Raw genomic sequence first — 25,555 nt, forward strand, 5'->3', positions numbered from 1 at the left:
ACCACTATAGTTTTACGATATTAAGTGAACTTTATAAATTTTACTACTTAAGATATATAAAAGTATATTTTATCATATATAAACGTTAATATAAATTTTTATTAATAAATGACTTTTATTATTATAAAATCTAATAAATATATTTAAATATATAAAACGACTATAGTTAAGTTATATAATAAACACGTATAAATTTTGGAAGTCATTTTGAGTCAAGTTGACTTTTGTTGACTTTTGCATATTAGTCTCGAGCATTAGGATTGTGGTACACTATGACTTGACCAAAAATTGTTAGACAAATATTGACTAACATATAAATATATATTGTAGCGACCCGACAAAATTGTCATTGACGGCGCCGTCTACTTAGGTCCTGTTACGTGGTCGTAAGTCTTTAAAATAACGTTTGACCAAAATATGTCGCATTCATTTCAAATGTAAAGATGTTTCAAGTTTATAAAAGTAGTTCAAAGGCTAGTTACATTACAACGTTTAAAGTACACATGAAACCCATGCGACACGATTTAAAGTAAAGTCAAAAGACGCTCCATGTATGCATGTATACTCGACATCCAAGTAAGTATCAAAAGTGTGAGCAGAAGCATGTATCACTAAGCATTCAAAACCTGAGAAAAACATAGAGAAACTGTCAACGAAAACGTTGGTGAAATCATAGGTTTAGTAAGTATTTTATATTGAACCACAAGGTTACATATGAATTGTTTATCCAAATCGTTTACATTCTAAAAATGTCGTTGTATCACGAGCACCCAATTATCAAGGCTTAACTGAATCTTCCCTCTGAATTTTGAATTTAGTGTTAGAACTTACACTATACTTGTTGAAATTATATTTCATTCACTAATGGTAGCGAACCGTCTGAATGAGAGTTTGTTAAACCCGTATGGCCACACAACATAATTACTCGCTTACACTTACACCCTGCAAGTGGAGCTAATGATAATTGGATTGAGGACTTTTGTTCTAACTCGTATGTATCTTTGTATTTGTATTTGTTCATAGTATAAAAGAACGAAATGTATATGTTTCTCAGCCCACGGTTTAAAGAATAAAATTGTTGAGAAGTGGGACTATGATCTCACCTTGAGTGCAAGAGTAATAAGGTTACTTCACAAGTAAACGTATGCAAGAACGACTGCTAGTCTTGACCTAAACAAGTAGGTTGTATCAATAACGGTAAACATGGTTGGTCAAAGATGTCCAATTAGTCCTATGGCTCATTACGACTCGATTATATAGCATGTGAGTCAAATTGTCAAGTTTCATGCAAGATTCAAGTATAAAAGCATGTTATAAACGATCGCATAAGTATTCGGTTAAGTTTGATTAAAAGTCAAACTTGGTCAAAGTCAAAGTCAACGGGGTCAGGTCGGGTATCCGAAAATTTTTCTATGAAAGATAAGCATATATAAGTATGTTGGCCAAGTTTCATGTTAATCTGACATGTATAGCATAGCGGGAATTAAACGAGAAAAAAAATTGGACAACAGCCCTCAGATGCGCCGCATCTACAAGTGATGCGCTGCATCAGTAGCAGATGCGCCGCATCCAAGGCAGATGTGCCGCATCCATGTCTGATTCAGTGAAACTGCTTAAAAGTTTTACAAGTCTCGGACCAAACTTCAATTTATCATAACTAATGAACCGTAAACACCTAAAACGCATAGCATACATCATTGGAAAGGTAAATTAACGAGGAATACAACTAAACACATTTCATGAAACAAGAACATAATTTACAAAAACAAAAACCTCGTCGAATGATCGTTAAACGTTCAAAATCAAAGTTTCAAGTTCATGAAATGCATTTCTTGACTCGGGAATCCAATCTACACATACGATATGCCGTTTCGAAGGTAATTAAACATATCATACAATTAAACACTTACTAACAACATCTCATAGCATTCAAGGCATCCAAAGTTCTTTTCAAGTTCATCAAACCCTAACCAAAATCATGAATTCAATCATTTTGTAAATGGTGCTTTTCTAAATCAACCTACACATAAAATTGAAGCTAATGATGCTAGTAACACATTTAATACATGAACTTGATCATTTAAACAACATTTAGTCAACCAAAATCAAAGATTAAGCACACCCATTTCAAGTTCGTGCTAGTTACTCCAAAAACAACAAATCGAGCAAACAAATCACATATTCATGTTAGACTTGAGCCATAGACACTAATTAACACTTTTATAAGTTAAAAACATCAAGAACAAGAAATCTAGTGTTTTTAGAGAGTTACCCAAATGAGATGAAATTGGTATCAAATTGTAGAGGATGAAGAGAGGATTCCAAATATGTAATTTGTTTTGTTGCTAGCTCCCTAAATCGAATTTAGATGATGAATCCATGAGTTGGTGTTTGAGAGAATAAAGTGGAAGTAAGAAAGAAAGATGAGAATGAAATGAATGGAGGAGGGAGCTTGACTAGTTGACCTAGTCAACTAGTTTGGCTCCTTGACAAGTTTAGTCCTTCAAGTTTTAAATTGGGGGCGTGAATTAACTAAACGAATTATTTTGAAATACACGAGAGTAAACGGGAAATGTTATAATCCAATAACAAAAATATTAAGAATGTTAGCTAATGGAGGATACGAATCTAGATATGAATGATATTATTAAAATAAAAAGACGGGCGTTAAAAATAATCTAACGGAAAAATGCGGGATGTTACATTACCCACACCATAAAAGAAATTTCGTCCTGAAATTTAGTGGAAGTAATAGTCGATGTCTCTTCCTCGAGACCTTGTGTTGTCAATTCTACGAATAAGTGAAGATACGTCCTTGGGCATTCCCACGAACTTTGACAGTCGGGATTTTACGTTATATTAAAGTTTGGTTTTATGATCCATAATTTGAACCGGTTCTCCTATGAAGTGGAGTTTGTCATCAATAGTAGGCTTATCTAGAAGAATAACACGTTCCTGTTCTACAGGACACGTCTCTAAGTTTGTTACATGGAATGTAGGATGAACGGGAACTTAATCGAGTTGGATGATCTAAACGGTATGTAGCGGGTCCAATACGCCCCAAGATTTCAAAAGGATTAATATCGCGGATTTAACTTCCTTCATCTTCCCAAAATGGATTACACCTTTCCAAGGTGCGATTTTTAGCATTTCGTGGTTACCACTTGAGATTCGAGAGGCTTACGTCTAACATCGGCATAGCTCTTTTAGCGACTACGAGCTGTCTTGAGCCTTTTTTGGATTTGAACGATTTTAACGGTTAATTCTTGAATGAGTTCGGATACAGGGATTTGCTTGTCACCTACTTCGGTCCAACGATAGGAGATCAACATTGGCGGTTATATAAGGTTTCGAAAAGTGTGGCGTTAATATACGAGTGATAGTTATCGTTGCAAGAGGAAACAACTAAAGGTAACAATACAAGTTTGTAATATGTCTTTCCAAGATTTGAATCGTACTTTTGCTTGTTCCGTCAGTTTGTGGATGATACGCGACATTCATGTCTAAACGTGTTCCTAAGGCTTCTTGTAAACTAGATGTGTAACGAGTATTTCGATCCGGGATAATTGACAATGGTACATGATGATGTAGCGTGAGGGTACGAAATAGTATTATTTTTAATACAAAATACTACAAAATATGACACAAGTTTTATTAATTTACGGATGGGATATACCTAAACCTTGCTACAACACTATAGGCAGTGTACCTAATCGTAGAGTAGTGTAGTTTTTAGTAAGTCCGGTTCGTTCCACAGGGAGCTGGTGATACTTACTATATTTTTAACTATATTTATACAAAATATATATAATTATATAAGTAGTAATATTATTATAAAAGGGGGGTTTTTACCGTTTAATGACCGGTTTGTCGATTTTAAGCGTAAAAATAAATGACAAAAATTAAAGTGCGTAAAATAAATTGCGATAAATAAAATGACAGAAAATAAAATTGCGAGTAATAAAATGACAGTAAATAAAGATACGATGAGAAATATAATAAAAGAATTATGCTTATTTAAACTTCCGTAATCATGATGTTTGACGTGTTGATTTTAATTTATTACCATGGGTTAATTGTCCTTTGTCCTGGTTTATTTGATACATCTATCTGGTTTTTGTCCATAATAGTCCATCGGTCATAAATATAAAGTGCGAGTATCCTCGTCAAATTACCCTTATACCCGAAGTCAAATATTCCAACTGATTAAGGATTTAAACTGTGACGCAGTTATCACTTCTGTCAACAATTACACCAGTTATCACTGTATGTAATCCACCCCTGTTTTAATTAGTTTATGAATATTAATTCATCCACTTGATCAGAATGAATAATCAATTACCCAACCCAATTGATTAATTAAATGATTATAACAGATTCCATATGAACATCACTAAATAGGACAACCATAATCATTATTAATTATTAGGTTAATTAATTTGAAGATAGGTTCGACAGACTCCAATGAGTTGTCACTCAATTAGACAATACCCCCCATCTATTAATAGTCAATAGTTCAATTTCCACAAGTGTCGGTCTTTTGCCCAAACCTTAATTATGGTACAAAGCCCAATAACCCCGTCTTAATATTTTAGCCCAACATCACGATTACTTCGGCTCAAATAAGCATAATAATAACTTAGCTACGAGACATTAATGTAAAAAGGTTGAACATAACTTACAATGATTAAAAATAGCGTAGCGTTACACGGACAGAATTTCGACTTACACACTCAAATGATCTCTATCATAAATCTTATTATTATCATAATTTAAACTTAAAATTAAGATTATTGTTATATCTTATTACATTAACATTATGATAGAGATATAGAATATAGATATTGATAATTGATATTGATAATTGATTGAAGAAAAAAAAGATCGGAGAAAAAATTCTCTCCTCCATCGTTACAATCGTTCGTTCCTTTTATAGGCTAAATTGTAAATTGAATTTTCATTGACGACCCCTGAACTATGCTCAATTAACAACTTTTTATTATTTAATATTATTCTTATTATGAATTATTTAAATATTATATTTTATTCTTGTGCATAGTTGACTCGTAATTTTTACACCGTTGCGTCGAGCGTTGAGAGTTGGTTCATGTCCTGGTTTCGGATTTTCGAACGTCCTTTCGTATAATTTAATATCTTGTACTTTGCGTTTTGTAACTTGTACTCTTGTCATTTTTAGACGTTCTTCATCAATAATTTGAACCTTTTGAATTGTATCTTGTACATTTGAGCTTTTTGGACGTTTTGGTCTTTCAAATCTTCGTTTTTGTCTTTAAATCTTCATTTTCGAGCGATTTGCGTCTTTCGTCTTCGCACTTATTTATTTAACTATTACAACTAAAAATAAGGAAATTACATTTAAAAACTTTACATATTGGAACGATATTGCTACTAAATATATGTTCATTTGGAACACTATCAAATATCCCCACACTTGAGCGTTGCTTGTCCTCAAGCAATACAGAACTTGAAATAAAAACATACATGAATCACTTTTTTATTCATCACATTTTGTACATCAGTGATTTTGATATAGCGGTATAAACAATGACAGTAATGATGGTTAAAGGTGGGTGTGTCATCCACAGTTGCCTTGGGTTTAGGTCAACGACACTTGCAATCAAATAGCCGATTTACTTTCGGTTTCCAAAGCAAAGTGCACATTTGAAAGGCGGTTTACAGTCCCACATGACTATAAAAATTTAGATCCTTTAGGAAATAGGATCTTTATGAAAACATTTGATCTTTTGAAAATTCAATCTAGCTTTTACCCTAGATAAGTTTTCTGATTTGATCCACCATTGGTGTTGCAAAATATATTTGTGGATCAATATTTTGGCTAAAAATATTTAGGTTCGTGTAATCCACTGCTATCCCGGTATCGGAAAGCACACATCCAGTTTACTTGTTCCGTATATTACCTTTCGGCAAACTACCGCCCGGTTGTAAAGGAAAGCGATGAACAAGAAACTGTTAAGGCAATGTCTAATGACATGCTTTTGGTTATGGTCTTTTAACGTGTCGGATGCTAGAACTATCCTTGGTAGGAGCGATAGTAAAGATCATCCTATAATTTTTCGGTCTGGCACAAGGTCCTGTCTCCGACCATGCTATGCAACCACCGTTCTTACGGTTGACACCCGATTTAGTTCAGGTGACCTAATGAATTCCAGGTGAATTCCTAGGATTTTACGTTCAATGGTAATGAACGCATTGAAAATGGATTTTCAGAAAACAAATCGGTTTGCAATTTTGATCAAAATATTTTCTCGTTCAAGCTCGAGTTTAGATATCATTGAATTCCATGAGTTTGAATTCTCAATCTTTAAGGTCAATCTCAAGGATTGAGTAATATCAGTCTTAAAAGCTGATTTTTAATCTTTAAGGAGATTATCCTTTCTGGGGATCTGATTCATTAGTCTTATCAAGCTAATTTGCACGGTGCCTCCCCATTGTACGAGATAAATCCTTCTCATGGTTAGGATAAATCTGACCACATGGCGACCCTGTTTGATGCTGAGGTCCGTGGATTTCCTGCTGATTTTAGAGATGACTTTTCTAGATTTTTCGTCAACCTACAGCTGGTCTGGACGACAACTTCATGACCTAAATCAAGAAGCGCGTGTCTTTTTCGGAAGACTTTACTTCCTTCAAATGATGGAATTGATTCATCGTGTAGATCCATCTTTCTTTCAAATGTATTACAGTAAACCGGGTAAAACTGATTAGTATCGTCCAAAGCAAAAGTACCTGCAATAATCTTGTACAAAAATATGTGATATATGTTTTAAATTGAATAACTTGGTACATTCTTCCCACACTTAGTTTCTTTCTTTGCCTTTTTATTTTCTTTTATTTCATTTTAAATGAATTCAAGCGTTTTAGGGTGTTTCTCAATTTATGTCCTTTTCGAGGTAACGATAATTTCGGTATTATCACCTAGTTTTCACCGTTCATAAATATGTATAAACATGATTTTAAATTCATTTAGTTGAAAATTTTTCAAATTTTCACAAAATTTGGCAAATAAACTAAGTGCAAACCCGAGAGAATTTATAACCCTTCCCCACACTTGAGATCATGCAATGCCCTCATTTGCATGAAATCAGACTATAATTATAAATTCATGAGGGTGATTAGTGTAGAAAAATGATTAAAAATACCCAGTTTGTAAGCATATTATTTTACATCACATTTGATATTTTGCTTCTTGTCGTCAAAATCAGTAGCTATTGCTGAACTTAATGTTAGTCTTTGAAAGTGCGTTGTTCTACCCTGTTTTGTACATAATATAAAATACAAACATATATATACCTATTTTTGAAGTTGGGTATATTACCCCACGTTCAAAAATTTATAAAGTCTAATATCTTTTTGGCATACTTTAGATCAATAAAATTAAAAATAATGATAACAAAATTTGCCGTCCCACCCTCGGGTAAAGCAATTTCGGCTTAATGACCTAGTCTTCAACTCACGACGAATTTTAGAAATCATTTTTTCAACTTAATGAATTAAAGTAAATTTTGTTTTTAAATATCACACAAAACTTAAAAGCATATTAATTTCAAAAAAAACAAAAATTCAGAATGGGGGGAGAAAACTAGTTCTTTAGTGTCTGCTAGCGGAAAAGACCAATCGGATTCCATTCTCGGAACTACACGAGAACAGAACAACTAACTCTAGATAGCATTTTCTTTTTATAACATTCGAATCTCCCCACACTTAGGTAGCTGTGGTGTCGAAATTGTGATTAACTTTATCGTCAATTTCTCTTGGTCCATAATCAACTTGCATATCCGTGACTTTTTCTTTAAGCCATTGGTCGGATTCCTGTGTAATATCCATAATTTCAACTAGTTTCTCCTTTTCTTTAGGTGATAGATTGGATACTAACCGGTTACATAACTTAAAGTTCCCCTTGGTTCTAGCATCGCGAATCCGTTTAATAAGTTTCTTCATTGAACTATTAATAACGGGATCATTTAATTTCGTATCAACAACGGGGTTCTTTGTTATCATGTCATCATTAGGTGTTACTTCATTTTCCCCACACTTAGGCGTTTCATTATTGCTAAGTATTACCGTTGGAGTTGGTAAAACCACATGGTTCTTACCAATTGTTTTTACTGGTTCAACGGTTTTGGCTGGTGGAGATTTAGACTTTCGAATCATAAAGGTGATCGATTTGTCACCACTTTTAAGTGTCATTCTTCCATTTCCTACATCAAATAACGCCTTGGTGGACGCTAAGAATGGGCGACCTAAAATTAGAGGAATGTTTGGGTCCTCTTCTATGTCAATGACAATAAATTCGACTAGAAAGGTTAAATTGCCTACTTGAACGGGTAGTTTGTCAGCAATTCCAACTGGGTGCTTAATGGTTTGATCAAAGAGTCGAACACTCATATCCGTTGGACTTAACTCACCTACACCTAATCTCTTATATAAGGAAAGAGGCATAACACTCACACTCGCACCTAAATCTGCTAGTGCATCATACATGACACAATCACTAAGTAGACAAGGAACAATAAATTCACCCGGATCACCTACCCTAGGTGGAGGTTTTGGTGGAACTGTCTTCACCGGGTTTATATTTACGGCTTTTGTTTCTTGCACTTTCTTATTCTTTTTCTTCTTCTTCTTTCCAGAGGTATCACAATCTTTATTACCTATCACTTGCTCATACTCAACTCCTTTTCTTGGAAACGGGATGGGTGGTTTGTATGGTGCCACCACTGGCTTTACATACTCGGGTGGTGGTGGTGGTGTAACTTCTTCATTGTTACTCTCATCTAAAACCTTCCCATCTTCTGATGCTGGTTTTTCAGAATTCGTTGACACCATATTAACATTCTCATTCCGAGGATTTACTTCAGTATTACTCGGTAGCTTTCCTTGTTCCCTCTCACTCATCATGCTAGCAAGAGTACCTACGTGTTTTTCTAGATTCAAAATGGAAGCTTGTTGAGTTCTTAATGACTGATCAAACCTCTCGTTCGTTTGGGTTTGAGATGTAATGAATTGTGTTTGAGATTCAATCAGCTTTGCCATCATTTCTTCTAGATTTGGCTTTTTCTCTTCGGGTTGTTGTGGTGGTTTATACAAGCTAGGTCTTTGTTGATTGAAAGTGTTGTTTTGAGTTGGTTGGTTATTCGGACCTTGTTGGTTGTACAAGTTATTTTCGGGTCCTTTTGGATTGTAAAGAATGTATTGATTTCGATTGAAGTTCGGCCTTGGCGGTTGATAATTATTTTGATAATCATTTCCCGGCCTTTGGTTCATATAAGAAACATTCTCTCGTTGTTCCATCGTTGGTTCAATGTGACAATCTTTCAATAAGTGTGGTCCACCGCATTGCTCACAACTGATTCGTATTGCGTGAATATCTTTATTCATCTTTTCCATTCGTCTTTCGAAAGCATCTATTTTTGCTGAAACGGAATCAAAGTCATGGCTAGAATCGGCTCTAGCCACTTTAGATGATCGAAAGATATCTTTTTCTTGATGCCACTCATGTGAGTGGGAGGCTGTGCTATCAATGATTTTGTAAGCTTCAGTTGCGGTTTTCTTCATAATGGATCCACCAGCGGTTATGTCGATGTCTTTTCGTGTGGCGATGTCTACGCCTTTATAGAAGATTTGTACTATTTGAAAAGTATCTAATCCGTGTTGAGGACATCCTCTCAACATCCTTCCGAATCTTGTCCACGCCTCATATAATGTTTCATTTGGATTTTGCGCGAACGTAACAATTTCTCCTTGAAGTCTCACGGCTTTGGATGCCGGAAAGAATCGTTTAAGAAATTTTTCAACTAAAACATCCCATGTGTCAATCGCCCTTTCAGGTAACGATTCTAACCAATCTTTGGCTTCTCCCTTTAAAGTCCAGGGAAATAACATGAGATAGATCTGCTCATCTTCCACTTCTCGGATTTTAAATAGTGTACAAATTCTTTTAAACGTACGAAGGTGTTCGTTAGGATCTTCATTCGGTGCACCACTGAATTGGCATTGGTTAGTTACCATGTGTAGAATTTGTCCTTTGATTTCATAATCTGACGCATTAACTTCTGGCTTAATAATGGCGTGACCTTGGCCCGTGCGTGTGGCTCTCATTCGATCTTCCATACTTAGAGGTTCCGTTACTTCCATAATTGAATTTGTTGAATACGAATCACTAGAGGATTCTGATTTAACGGTTTGTGGTTCAGGAGGAATAATTAGTGGTTCAGGATCTTGGAATTGTCCTTGAATATGCTCCGGGTTCTTAATTGTGAAGTCGGGTTCAAAAGATGGATTATCGGAAATTTGAGTTGGAGTTCTTGTTCGACTAGATGACGATTCTAAAGAAAAATCAACGGCGACAATATTTGCTAGATGTCTTGATCGAGTTACAGGTGGTGAACGTATGACCGGCGGCGAACGTCTTGCTCTGTGCATTCACTGAATATCCTATTAGTTTTTAAAAAGGAAAGAAAAATTATAATAAGTTATCCAACCAATAGACTTTTCTGATTTTGCCCACGTTTCGAATAGCCAAAAGATGCAGCAGAGGGGCAGGATTCGTTTGGTCTCAATATAATTGAGGACTGTTTGGCTCCAATAACCCGGTCCACGTACAAATCCAACTATTACTACGAACCAGAAAATTTTGATGTCTATCAATTTAACAACTTAAAATAAATTTTCGTAATTTTAAGAAATTTAGAGAAGAAGTAGAAAAAATTCTAAGTCCTAAAACTAGAATGGCGAGAAATAAGAGAGAAATAGATTGCGCGCCGAAAAATGTCGAAAAATAAAAAATGGTTGAAAAATAAAAGGTGACGGAAAAATAAAAGAAACTTATCAAAACTTAAAAATACTTAACTAATTTAACCTTATTACTACAACTAACTTAAAATTATAATCGCAAATTGAAATTACTAATTGGAATGATAATTGATACATAGTAAAAGGTCTAAAAATATTAAAGCTTACAGGAAAAGACTAAATCCCAAAATTCTAAAGCACCTAAATCTTAGTCTAAAGAAAAAAGCACTTAAGGAATTCTACGGCAAAGCCTAAAAATCTAGGAGTAAAAATAACTATAGCAAAAACTAAGTTTAAAATTAAATATGAGCTAAAAATACAAAAGTTACGCTACAACGATTAAAAAGGTACAAAATATAAAAATATACAAAAAGTTGTAAAAAGTACAATTTTTATAAAAATATTATTTTATATTATTTATTTAATAAAACTATTAATTTTACAATTTAATAAAAACTTATTTAAACTAAATACATAAATAAAAATAAAACTTAAAACTAATAATAATAATAATAATAATTAGGTTTTAATAATAATAATAATTAAAAATAACCCGTGATTAGGGTTTTTGTCCGTGTGTCAGAAGGCCTCCGCGAGTCGCGGCAAATAAAGAGGAAAACTCCGCGAGTCGCGGGGTTCAGGAATTCAGTTGACAGCTTTTGTTTTTACGCGTTTTTTTTTTTTTTTTTTTTTTTTTTTATTTTTCTGTTTTTTAATTAAATAAAAGATATTAAAATTAAAACTTATATTTTTATAAACTAAAATAAAAATAAAGAAACTTTTAAAACTTAACTATTTAACAAAGTCTTAAAAATACATATATTTTTTTTTTTTTTTTTTTTTTTTTTTTTTTTCGTTTTTTTTTTTTTTTTTTTTTTTTTTTTTTTTTTTTTTTTTTTTTAAAAAAACGATTTTTTTTTTTTTTTTTTTTAAAAACGATTTTTTTTTTTTTTTTTTTAAAAAAAAACGATTTTTTTTTTTTTTTTTACACAAATTTTTTTTTTTTTTTTTTTTTTTTTTTTAATTCATTTACTATTCATGAATAGTAAATGAAAATAAATTAATTAATTTACTATTCACATGAAAGCGACATGATAGCAATTATTAATTATAAGTTACATAATATACCCCTGAAGTATTTAATAAATACGACTTTTTTTTTTAAATTTTACGTAAACTTTTATTCTTAAATATTTTTATATTATTATATTCTATTTCAATATTATTATATTATTATATTCTATTTCAATATTATTATATTATTATATTTTATTTCAATATTATTATAATTAAAAATATAGCGTTTTAGCGCTCCCCGGCAGCGGCGCCAAAAACTTGATGATGTAGCGTGAGGGTACGAAATAGTATTATTTTTAATACAAAATACTACAAAATATGACACAAGTTTTATTAATTTACGGATGGGATATACCTAAACCTTGCTACAACACTATAGGCAGTGTACCTAATCGTAGAGTAGTGTAGTTTTTAGTAAGTCCGGTTCGTTCCACAGGGAGCTGGTGATACTTACTATATTTTTAACTATATTTATACAAAATATATATAATTATATAAGTAGTAATATTATTATAAAAGGGGGGTTTTTACCGTTTAATGACCGGTTTGTCGATTTTAAGCGTAAAAATAAATGACAAAAATTAAAGTGCGTAAAATAAATTGCGATAAATAAAATGACAGAAAATAAAATTGCGAGTAATAAAATGACAGTAAATAAAGATACGATGAGAAATATAATAAAAGAATTATGCTTATTTAAACTTCCGTAATCATGATGTTTGACGTGTTGATTTTAATTTATTACCATGGGTTAATTGTCCTTTGTCCTGGTTTATTTGATACATCTATCTGGTTTTTGTCCATAATAGTCCATCGGTCATAAATATAAAGTGCGAGTATCCTCGTCAAATTACCCTTATACCCGAAGTCAAATATTCCAACTGATTAAGGATTTAAACTGTGACGCAGTTATCACTTCTGTCAACAATTACACCAGTTATCACTGTATGTAATCCACCCCTGTTTTAATTAGTTTATGAATATTAATTCATCCACTTGATCAGAATGAATAATCAATTACCCAACCCAATTGATTAATTAAATGATTATAACAGATTCCATATGAACATCACTAAATAGGACAACCATAATCATTATTAATTATTAGGTTAATTAATTTGAAGATAGGTTCGACAGACTCCAATGAGTTGTCACTCAATTAGACAATACCCCCCATCTATTAATAGTCAATAGTTCAATTTCCACAAGTGTCGGTCTTTTGCCCAAACCTTAATTATGGTACAAAGCCCAATAACCCCGTCTTAATATTTTAGCCCAACATCACGATTACTTCGGCTCAAATAAGCATAATAATAACTTAGCTACGAGACATTAATGTAAAAAGGTTGAACATAACTTACAATGATTAAAAATAGCGTAGCGTTACACGGACAGAATTTCGACTTACACACTCAAATGATCTCTATCATAAATCTTATTATTATCATAATTTAAACTTAAAATTAAGATTATTGTTATATCTTATTACATTAACATTATGATAGAGATATAGAATATAGATATTGATAATTGATATTGATAATTGATTGAAGAAAAAAAAGATCGGAGAAAAAATTCTCTCCTCCATCGTTACAATCGTTCGTTCCTTTTATAGGCTAAATTGTAAATTGAATTTTCATTGACGACCCCTGAACTATGCTCAATTAACAACTTTTTATTATTTAATATTATTCTTATTATGAATTATTTAAATATTATATTTTATTCTTGTGCATAGTTGACTCGTAATTTTTACACCGTTGCGTCGAGCGTTGAGAGTTGGTTCATGTCCTGGTTTCGGATTTTCGAACGTCCTTTCGTATAATTTAATATCTTGTACTTTGCGTTTTGTAACTTGTACTCTTGTCATTTTTAGACGTTCTTCATCAATAATTTGAACCTTTTGAATTGTATCTTGTACATTTGAGCTTTTTGGACGTTTTGGTCTTTCAAATCTTCGTTTTTGTCTTTAAATCTTCATTTTCGAGCGATTTGCGTCTTTCGTCTTCGCACTTATTTATTTAACTATTACAACTAAAAATAAGGAAATTACATTTAAAAACTTTACATATTGGAACGATATTGCTACTAAATATATGTTCATTTGGAACACTATCAGTACACCATGTTGGAATAGAATTTCTTAAGATATGTTTGAACAAGTTAGTTAGGGCTCGAAAGCGTTTGTTGGAACAAGTTTCTTATCGGCTACTGAAAAACGTTCGTCAGGGCTATTCCCCCCTCGTGGTGAATACTAGTAATGCGTGAAGAGTCTCTCTTTCCATTGAGCAATTATACAAAAGGTTTCCTTATACGGAAGTATGAGCGAAAAGATAGGAGTGAAATGAGAACTTAGAATAGGATGAGTTTACATCTTGATGTAGCCATATCGCGCATCTTGTGGTCAAATGTTGAGACTTGGTGGGAACGAGATAGTACACGTAGTTGTATAGTTCGGGGTTGAGTAGTAGTTGGTCGATTATCAGAAGCATAAGGACGATAAGTCAAAGAAGAAAGAGGTATCCTTGGATTGTGTGTTATCTTGGGTCCCAGTAATATCAGACGGTAATAGTGAAATAGCAGAGTTATGTATCGTGGTACGTGGTGATGAGAAGATTGATCGGATCCATAATTAAGTATTCAAATTCTTCGTGCAAAATAATGAATTTCAGTTTCCTTGATTTCGAGTCGAGAGAGTATGCCCTTCAGGCGTTCACGTAGAAATATTTCCATGTTTGAGTTCCATCTTGTGCTACACGAATTGGGCTAGTAAGGTTGGTGTGAATAATCACGTTCAAAGTTTGGACACGGAGAGGTTTAATTCTTCCCTTAGTGAGTTAACGAGGTTAAAGGACAAGCAATACGAGAAAAGTCGGAAATGAATCTTCGGTAATAACCGGCGATATCTAAGATTTTACGAATACAAGTCAGAGTCGTGAGGGTTTCCCGATTACGTGTGACTTCAATGTTTGCGAGGTTTACATTAATACCTTCACCACCAACAACATGGTCTTGAAATTTGACTTCGTTTAACCGAAATTCACACTTGGAGAATTTGCCATGGAGTTTCTCTTTTCTCAAGAGTTTGAGCGTGAGGCGGAGACGCTGTTTGTTTTCCTTTTTGCTTGAATTGAATAGGTTAAGACATCATCTAGGAATACGATAATGGATTTTTCTAGATAAGTTTACATACGCGATTCATAAGATCTGTGAATATGGGCGGAGCCTTAGATAAACTGAACGGTCACTAAAATAAATTCATAACTATCGTAGCGAGTTCGGAAAGCGGTTTTGGAGAAATCTTCTCCCTTAACCCTCATTTGATGATAATCGGAATGGAGTTCGATTTTGGAATACACACGGAATCCTTGTAATTGATCAAGAGGTCATCGATACGGGGAAGAGGATATCGGTTCTTACCCAGAATTTCATTTAGTCCACGTTAATCTATACACAATTGCAGGGAAACATTTTCTTCTTAACGAATAGGTTTTGAGCTTCGTAGTTCTATAAGTATCAAGTCAAATTTCAAATTCTTCACCCAAAAGTTTAACGTAATAGTTTTCCGTTGATCACTTGAATGGCATAAGTAGTATTGTAACGACCCGAATTTTTCCGATCATTTTACACTTATAAGATTAATATTTACATAAATTAAACCTTACCAACATGATAAGCAATCTAAATTGTTGAGACTTATGTTTTTGAAAAGAGTTTTACACAACGTTTGACCGTCCAATTTGACCGATGATATCACGAACTATATAACATACGATAATTATACGTTTGTGTATATATATGTATTTTTATATATTTAACATGATCTAAGAATGTTTTAACATCTCATTGTGTAATAATAACAATGAGTTATAAGTATATTTTGAGACTACTAACTTAAGTTTTCAAAACGATAACTATATGTGACGTTGTTCGACTTAAATACTTAAAACTTATAATGCTTATACATGTATTGTATAGATATGTATTTTATCACTTTTAAAGGATTTATATACATAAAACAATATAAGTATATTTACAAAAGATAGCTATATTTGAATCCTCGTTCCGTTTTCTCAAGATTTTTATACGTATATCTAGGGTATATGTACCCGTATCATACCCAGCTTCTATACGTATTTACTATTGGTATATACACATCACAATCACTTTATTAGCAGCCATGAGTCAGCCAATTTTGGATCTTAGCATGCATGATTAATCAATTTGGCATATTACAAGACTTTTGCACAATATTACAAATTTATACATCTTTTCACCACCATTTATACTCCATTCCATTTTCATTTTTACTACACATTTTCTCTAACCAAAAACACACTCTTAGGAACCTTAAGTGTTCTTCACAATCTCAGCAAATAACCATGAAGATCTAGCTTCAAAAACAACCCTTAATCATCATAAGAAAATCCATTCAAGAACACTTAAAAAATCCTTCCAAGTAAACAAGTTTACTTCCAACCTTTCAATCCAACTCCACCACTCTTTTGATTCTAGGATTTTTCTCATCTCTTACAGTAACTTTGTCTAAGTAACTTGAGGTAGTAACCTTATTCATAATCTTATTCAATTCATATTCATATAGCTATCTTATTTTGTGGTATAAAATTTTAACAACAAGAACATAGTTTGAATGATTTCAAACTTGTTCGCAAACTAAATAGATCCTTCTAACTTGACTTTTAAAACACTTCAAGACCTGTAATATATCATAATGATATGCTAACTTAACAAGATATAACTTGGTTTTACAAAGAACATGATCATGCATATTTTAACCGAGGGGTCTTAACATGCTTGCTCAACGTAAAGGAGGGGTTTAAGGATCTTAGAACGTGGCTCTCCGGTCCGGCTACCGTGAATAACCCTGGCCGACATGATGATGTCGGCGGGGTGGACAAGTGATTAAGTCCACCTTCGATGACGTCCGTCGATCAGAAGGCCCCAAGCAAGGTTGTAGGTACCAGTTAATAAAGAACTAACCTGTTAACCTTTAGAAGATGATAGAGGATGTAAGTTACGTAGGATGTGTGGTAGAAGATGGCTACGTAACGTGGTATGTTGCTAACGACGATTAGGGTTTGTATTTATAGGCAAACCCTAATTCTAGAACCGTCATAGGATAGTGATAATCGTTTCCATAACCATCTCCCCCGAATCACGGATATAATTATGGAAAAGATATTTGCTTGTTAGCTAAGCAACCGCCGTAAAGGGACCAGATACGGATCCGCATGCCGCATGACGCATGAGAGCACCCCGCATACGCACCATAGCGCATGCCCGTGTGTATGTTACATGCGCATGCGGGCTGCGGTATCATTAAGTCCCCCCAGTTTGATGTTATATGACGCAAGTCATATGATATCAAACTATTAAGCGAAAAAGAGAAAACAAAAGGACGACGAGCATTTAATGTCCTCGCGTGCGCCTCGATGCCTGTCACAATCGCAGAAGCCCATTCGGCTGACAAGACATAAAGTAACAGTGCCGCAGGCGCGTGCGAACCACGCGCGTGTTTGTAATCATTCTTAACTGACACCACGCGCGATCAGCAAATGCTACCCGTCGATTGCATTACACGTGTATGGCCACGATCACACCATTCCAACCCACGCTCCCCCAATCTTGCCTATAAATAGCCCCAAATCACACACATTTTCACTTTTCCGGTGTCAAGCTTCCCAAATACGCTCTCGCCTCCAAATCCTATCAATTCCGATCAACTCCGTCATATTCCGATCGTCATTTAAAGGTCAGTCGTTCTCCATTCATCTAAAAATGACCAAAGCTAATGAAACTTTCGTAGAGAATGTAGAGTCCAACATAGGCCAGAAAAACATCGACCACTTAGTTAAGCAATACCCCCCTCTAGTGGGTTACAATCCGGTACCACCACTGCCTAGCCAGCGAGCCCATCAGCCACCAGAGAATAAGGTGGCGATCTACGAACATGCTTTTAAGCATGGTAATTTTAGGGTTCCACCCTCCGACTTCTTTTTAGGCGTACTAGATCATTTCAAAGTAGGGCTAGGGCAATTGCACCCGTATGCTATAGGCAAAATCGTTCTATTCGAGATGTGGTGTGTTGCACTCAACACAGTACCATTGGTGAAGGTTTTTTGCCACCTATTCCGCTTAGCCAGCCACCATAAATCTTGGTTCACCTTCTTCGCACGCCAAAATTTCACAAAAACCCCGAAATCGAATGCGGGAAGTTGGAAAGAAACTTTTTTCTTCGTCGACCAGACCGTAGTAGGCACTGGCTTCCCGCAGACGCTCATTTGGTGCGAGAAGGTAGAAAAAGATGTGAACAAGATGCCAGCGTTGGATGACGAGGAGAAAAAGTTGTTGAAGCAGTGCGTCAACGCACAACTGGTGCACCGTTCGTATGGTAATGTTATGCTGCGGTTGGGGAAGATCTCCGCGTATTGGCCTTGGGAGGATGTGCGGCCGGCCATAGTTGGCCCCGATGGAAAGGGTAGGAATAGCATAAACGCGTACTTACATAAATTTTTGTATATTTTCTAACGCAGGCGTTTATTGTTTGCAGAGATGAGGATGAAGAAGGTGCTTACCGCGGAGGAGATTGCTGGGATCTCTTTCCGCAAGCAGGATGTGGACAAACAGCTAGAGCAGGCAGCTGCTAGCGAACATGTGGAGGAAACGCCGGCGGAGTCAGGCAATAAACGCAAGGCGGCTGGGACGTCCGAGGCTCAGAAGAAGAAGAAGATGACTCCTAAGCAGCTGGAGGACATGCGCAACGACAATTTTGTTGCCAGTCCGCAGACCTACCTCCCCCCATTAATGGTGAGCGTTTATTTTTTCGCATGTATACCGCGTAGAAAAATCTGCGTACTAATCTGAGTATTTTGCAGAGCATGTGGAGGAGACGCAACCAACAACACCGCGGGTCAACCCCGAGCTGGAGGCCACTGCCACATCCAAAGACAAGGCGATACCCGTCGAGTCTGAGTCTACATTACCTCCTCCGCAAGGCAGCTTCCGTGTTGCCAACCTCCGCCAACTTTGCCAGTCCTCCGCAGAAAATGCTGCGGAGCAATCTGCATTCTTGCAGCAAATCTTCCCAGCAGAGTTTCGCGAGCAACTGGCCGCGCTGCCGTTTAACCAGGCGCTCAACGCCTTTGTCCAGAACGGGCTGGTATTCTTTGGGATGTTTGCGGATCAAGCCCGTCGATCCTCCAGCCTATACGATGTTGCACTGCGCAAAGAGGTGGAGTTGGGTTTGCTGCAGGCGGGTGTAGATCAGGTCAAGAAGGACAGGGACGCTGCTGAGGAGGCCCGCAAAGCTGTTGAATTGACTGCGGCCGAAACCAAGACCCTCTTGATTCAAGAAAGAAAAAAGAATCAAGAGCTTGTGGGTGCGGTTGATCAGGCAAAGGGGGAAACTGAGCGAGTGAGGCTGGAGTTGGAAAAGGTGACGAGGGAGAGGGACGATGCGGTTACCAACCGCGAGCTGGCCAAGGCAGATTTGACAAAGCTGCGCACCGCACTCCCCGCAATTGCGCAGAAAGTGATGGACTCCGAGCCCGTGTCCGACCGGTTTAATGCCTATGTCGATGCGGTCAAGGACCATGAGGTGAACAAGGCTGTGCGGGAAGTGATCCAGGCATGCGGCCTAACTCCACCGTTCCCCGACATTGTCCAAAAGAAATTAAAGGAGGGAACGGCCGCGGCGCTGCTGGAGGCGGAAGAGGCAATCAAGTCCATCCCTATCCCTTTGATCAATGCATTTGCGGCTGACCCGACGATGCCGCTTGATGGGTTTTTGAAGGAGGATTACTAGAGTAGTTTGTGCCGTAAGCCCTAATCTTAGGCAGGTAATTGTAAATGTATTTTGGAGCCCTAAGTCCCATGTTGGGCAGGCATGTGAAACAATTACTTATGTAATAATTTATTTGGATGTGTATATATGTTTGTCTGTTATGCATGCGTGATGTCCTTGTTTATATATCGCGAATCAAAAAAAATTATGAACCGCATGCGCATGCGCATAGTTAACCACAACTTATGCGTATGCGGATGGTACTGCATAAAATAAACCAATATTTTAACTTACCTTTAATAATTTAGACTCAAAAGCTACTGCGCTATTGCTTTGTCATGTACTAGAGGTGCACTATTAGTTGTATGGTAAGCAAACGCAACTAAAAACAAACCAATGTTTTTATGCTTAGGAGTTCCTCAAGCAAACCAATGCGAGAGCGATTACGCACAAGCAAACCAATGCTTGTATTTTTTTTTTTTTTTTTAAAGTCGACTTTGCAGCCATCTAGTCTGCGTGGCGCTTGGCTAGGGGAAAACCAATTCCCTTCGCCTGCCGTTATTGTCTAGCCTTGTAACCAAACAGGCTTCTGCCGCACGGGGGCTAGAGGACACCCCTTAAGTAGGCAGGAACCGCATACAAAAAATATAAATGGACAACAAAAGTATGCGCATGTAATTATTTTTATTTGGCATTAATTATGATTACAACTGCGACATATCCGAAAGGATGAAAAATACAAAAAATAATGTGCTAAACAAATTGGAGTGATCAAGTCCATCTAGCTACATGTAACATTTTTTCAATAACGTCGCATGCCAAGTGCGTTTCACAGGTTTGCCATCTAATGTCTCTAGATGGTATGCCCCGGTGTTGCTTGCTTTTGCTACCCTGTATGGGCCCTCCCAACGAGGTCCCAGTTTCCCAGTATCTTCCGCATGACTTGCATCGTTCTGGCGCCAAACCAAATCACCGCACTTATAAGTGCGTGAACGCACACACTGATTGTAATACTTTGCGATTTTCTGCTTGTTATTTACTTCGTTAACAGCCGCAGAGAGTCTGCGTTCTTCAAGCATATTAAGATTTTCCCGCAGAGCTTCAGAGTTATTTTGCTCATCAAAGTTTTGTATGCGGAACGTTGGTACCCCAATCTCTGCGGGTACAACAGCTTCTGACCCATAAACCAAACTAAACGGGGTCTCACCAGTGCTTGCTTTGGGTGTGGTTCTATGCGCCCATAAAACCTTTGGAAGCTCATCCACCCAACCAACGCGGTCATGACCCAACCTTGCCTTGATTCCAGCAACTATATCTCGGTTGGTAACTTCGCACTGGCCATTCGCCTGCGGATGCGCAACTGAAGTAAAAGTTTGCTTAATATTAAGCTCCGCACACCAACTGCGAAAAGGATCGCCGGCAAATTGTGTACCGTTATCACTAACAATTTCATTGGGTATGCCGAATCGACAGACAATGTCTTCCCATACAAAATTCCGCACTCTTTTCCCTGAAATTGTTGCCAGCGGTTTCGCTTCGACCCACTTCGTGAAGTAATCGATTGCAACAATTAAGAATTTGACATTTCCTGCGTGTGCAGAGTATGCGTAAGATAATGACGTAAGTAGCATATTTAGCAAATGAATGGCAATATTACCTTGGCCTTTGGGGAATGGTCCGACTATGTCGATCGCCCATTTGCAGAATGGCCATGGTGAGGAGACCGGTATCATTGGATGCGCAGGTGCCCTGCTGATAGGTGCATGTATTTGGCATGATTCGCATTGCTTGACAATACGCGCCGTGTCTGCGTACATAGTAGGCCAATAATAACCTAACCGCATGATTTTTGACACAATGGACCTGTGTCCCGAATGAAGGGCGCATGCACCCTCATGCACCTCGCGTATAACTTCCTCTGCCTCTTTCGGACCTATGCACCTTAAATGCGGTCCCAAATAGTTTTTTCGATACAAGACGTCACCCTCAAGGGCATAAAGCGGTGCCTTTGTGCGGACTTTCTTCGCATCAGAGGAGTCCGCGGGTGAAGTGCCGTCCCGTAAAAAAGCGATGATGGGCGTCATCCACGTTGGGCTTGATTCCTCAACCGGTGCCACTAGAGGCATCATGACAATAGATTTTGCGTTGAGTTCCTCTATTAGAATTTTCTTACCCATATGATCAAAAGCCAAGGCAGCTAGTTTGCTTAGCGCATCCGCCTTCTTATTTTGCCCCCGCATTACGTGCGAGATTTGAAAAGCCTCGAACTGGTCAGCGAGATTATGAACAAGCGATAAATATTGCTGCATAGCAATGTCGTGCGCTTCGAAGTCTCCGCAGACTTGATTGCATACTAGCTTTGAATCCACGTAAGCGTGCAAGATTTTAACATTTAACTTATGCGCGATGCGCATACCTGCTAGCAGAGCCTCATACTCTGCTTCATTGTTTGTGACAGCAAAATTAAACCGCAGTGCGTACGTATGTTCCTCACCGCCTGGACCTGTCAAAATTACACCTGCGCCTGCGCCAGATGCGCTACACGCACCATCGGTGTATAATTCCCATGGTGATAGAACAGGTGCGGGCGGATCTTGATGTTCTGCTGACGCTTCGACATCCGCAGGTATTTCTGCTAGGTAGTCAGCAAGTATTTGACCCTTAACCGCACTGCGTGAAGAAAAGTTTATTTCATGTTCTCCCAATTCGACTGCCCACTTGGCCATTCGGCCAGAAATCTCGGGCTTGTACAGTACCTGAATGAAATAAAATGATTGCATTAGTCAATGCGGTAACCCCGGTCATTGTCGCAAAGTAATCATGTACCAACCTGTTTGATTGGCTGATCAGTTAGAACCACAATCGGATGTGCTTGAAAGTATCGGCGCAAACGCCGCGCTGTATGGACAAGCGCATATACTAGCTTCTCTATTGGCGAGTAGTTTACTTCGCTTGATGTCAGCGTCTTGCTTACGAAGTAGACCGGCATTTGTGTCTGAGAAAACCTCAGCGTTAAAGTTCTGCGAAATAAATAATGCAAGTAAATTGATAGGTTACCTTTTCGCGGTCTGCGATGAGAACTGAACTGATTGCTTCCTTTGATGCCGCAAGGTACAGCGTTAACGTCTCCCCAGGGACTGGCGCAGTAAGTGTTGGTAACTCTGCAAGCACCTTTTTCATCTCCTGAAAGGCTGATTCTGCTTCCTGAGTCCAGACAAAATCCTTTTTCTTCAAACAGTTTTTCAAAGTGTTAAAGAATGGTAGCTGACGCTCTGCGGCTTTTGACAAAAACCGCGTGATTGCTGCGAGCTTCCCAGTGAGACTCTGCACATCTTTCTTTGTTTTTGGAGATGGTAAATTATCAATAGCTTCAATCTTTTTGGTATTAGCCTTGATACCCCGCGCTGTCACCACATGACCTAGAAACTTGCCTTCCTCCTCTCCAAAGCTACATTTAAGCGGATTAAGCTTCATGTTGATCCTTCGCAGAGACGCAAACGTTTCTAGGATGTCTGCGAGCATGTATTCTTCGGTGTTGCTTTTGATTACCAAGTCATCGACATACGCTTCAAGATTTCTGCCAATTTGAGGCTTGAATGCTGCGTCAATTACACGCTGATAGGTCGCGCCCGCGTTCTTCAAGCCGAAAGGCATCTTTGTGTAACAATAAATACCCTGCGGCGTATGAAAAGCAGTCTTGTCTTCGTCTTCCGCAGCCATTAGAATTTGGTGATAACCTTTGTATGCGTCCAGAAAGCACTTATATCTGAATCCAGACAAAGATTCAACCTTCCAGTCTATCTCCGGGAGAGGGTAATTGTCTTTAGGACATGCTTTGTTAATGTCTTTAAAATCAACGAACATTCGCCAGTTACCATCAGCCTTTTTCACCAACACCGGATTGGCAACCCATGTTTGATAACGCACTTCACGTAGAATGTTTGCTTTGACAAGGTTGTCTACTTCTGCGCATAGCCAATCACTGCGGTCTAAAGCCATATGCCGCTTCTTTTGTCTAACAGGTGTGAGCGATGGATTAACATTCAATTTATGTTCCGCAATGTCCCGCGGGACACCTGTCATATCTGGTTCGCACCATGCGAAAACATCTGCGTTTGCGGACAATATACCATGTAACTTAGCCTTGGTTTCAGCTGATAAACCTGCGCCGATTTTTATACCCTTATCTGGATGCAAGCGATTAGCAATGACCGCACTGCTTGCAATCTGCTCCCCGACGCTAGGGATGTTAATTTGCACAACTGACGCACATATCTCAATCGTTTGATGTGACGCCATTGTGGCAACTCCTCCCTTAGTAGGAAACTTAATCAAACCGTGCACTACCGAAGGTATGATGTTAAAACGCCGTATGAAATTTCTTCCCAGTAGCGCATTATATCGCGAAGTCGAGCGAACCACATAAAAGTCAACTAATTCGTTCCTTATTAACTGCGGATTCTTGTCATCTTCGAGCTCTATTAATAACTCTATCCGTCCCACGGGCCATGAGCTTTCTCCGGAAAAACCAGACAGCGTGATATCAGACGGACGTAGCTGCGCCTTCACGTGTGCGGGAAGAAATTGATAGCAATGCTCGTACATAATGTCAACGCTGCACCCAGTGTCGACATGCATGCGCTTGACCTGCACCCCGCAAGAAGGAATGCGGCACTTGATAATGATAGGTTCATTCACCCTGTCAATTGACATCACAGGAGGGAAAGTGATTGGAAGAAGTTCCCAATCCTGATGATCATTATACTTTCTTCGCTGACCTAATTTCTCTGCGTCAACCATGTTAATGGTTAAATCAGCATTTTTGGCCTTATCCACTTTCTGCCACGCGAAGGTTTTAGTTTTTGACCCCTCTTCTGCGGCTTTCCCTTTATCTTTCTTTGGCGGTTTGAGGTGATCCAACTTACCCGCACGGAGCGCCTCCAGTACCCGTTCCATCAAGTTTTTACACCTATTCGTATCGTGCCCGTAATCATCGTGAAATTCACAATACTTTGTCTTATCCCGCTTACCAAATTCTGTAAGCGGAGTTGGGACCGCGAAGGTCGCGCATACTGGCTCCGTCGCCAAAATTTCTTTGGGCGTTTTGGATAAGCTTTTAAGAAGCGCATAGTTCTGATTGTTGATGCCGCGCTGATTATTGCTTCGATAATTGCCATTAGATCTCCCCTTTTCACTTCTGATAGGACCGCCACTATGGTAACGCCCGCGAGAATTATTTCCGCGGTTTTGATCTCGTGAGCGGTCATCATCATCCTTTTTTTCATTTCGCGAGCTGCTTGTGGGAACATCGTTATCTTCGCCACTCCGCATATAATCGTGACATTCTTTAAGCACCTCAGCGTAAGTTGTTGGCACCGTATGACGCAAACGCTTGACTAGCATTGGGTGCCGTTCTGAATTGATGCCATGTATGAGTCCTGATATCTGTTGTTCTGGCTTGAGATCTGGAATGCGCAAACATTCATTAGTATACCTTGTGAGATACTCTCCCAAAGATTCCTTGGATTTCTGCGTAATATCATGGCATTCAATGTGAGTGCGCTTGCGTGGTCTTTGATTCTGATACTGCAATAAAAACTTTGTTCGCAGATCCATGAATCCGGCAATACTGCCCGCCGGGAGTTTATTGAACCATTCGCGAGCAATGCCCTGCAAGGTCATTGGAAATATTTGGCACGTAACCGGATCCACCCAACCTTGAGTGCGCATTGCACCCTCAAAGCGCTGTAAAAAGTCATCCGGATCGGACAAACCATTGTAAGTACCTAGCGTACCAGGTATCTTTGGTGCTGCTGGAAACGGATATGCAGTTATGTGCGG

General features: G+C 37.7%; 1 protein-coding gene across 1 annotated transcript; it reads left to right on the forward strand.

Annotated features, from left to right (window-relative positions):
- Nucleotides 1–17,709: 17,709 nt before the first annotated feature.
- On the forward strand, nt 17,710–25,065 carry LOC139842684 (uncharacterized). The gene is made up of 4 exons (XM_071832801.1): nt 17,710–17,896; nt 18,071–18,409; nt 18,482–18,738; nt 24,919–25,065. Exons 1-4 carry the CDS (start codon nt 17,710–17,712, stop codon nt 25,063–25,065), a joined length of 930 nt encoding a protein of 309 aa, XP_071688902.1.
- The last annotated feature ends 490 nt before the right edge of the window (nt 25,066–25,555 follow it).

Source organism: Rutidosis leptorrhynchoides, chromosome 4 (assembly GCF_046630445.1).
Source record: "Rutidosis leptorrhynchoides isolate AG116_Rl617_1_P2 chromosome 4, CSIRO_AGI_Rlap_v1, whole genome shotgun sequence".
Lineage (NCBI taxonomy): Eukaryota > Viridiplantae > Streptophyta > Magnoliopsida > Asterales > Asteraceae > Rutidosis > Rutidosis leptorrhynchoides.

What these genes read in the sequence shown, in the direction of transcription:
- LOC139842684 (XM_071832801.1), top strand. Translation starts at nt 17,710, where the DNA reads ATGACCAAAGCTAATGAAACTTTCGTAGAGAATGTAGAGTCCAACATA. An exon ending in CGAACATGCTTTTAAGCATG is followed by an intron (nt 17,897 to 18,070) that starts GTAATTTTAGGG and finishes TATTCCGCTTAG; the next exon opens with CCAGCCACCATAAATCTTGG. An exon ending in CCTACCTCCCCCCATTAATG is followed by an intron (nt 18,739 to 24,918) that starts GTGAGCGTTTAT and finishes CACTTCTGATAG; the next exon opens with GACCGCCACTATGGTAACGC.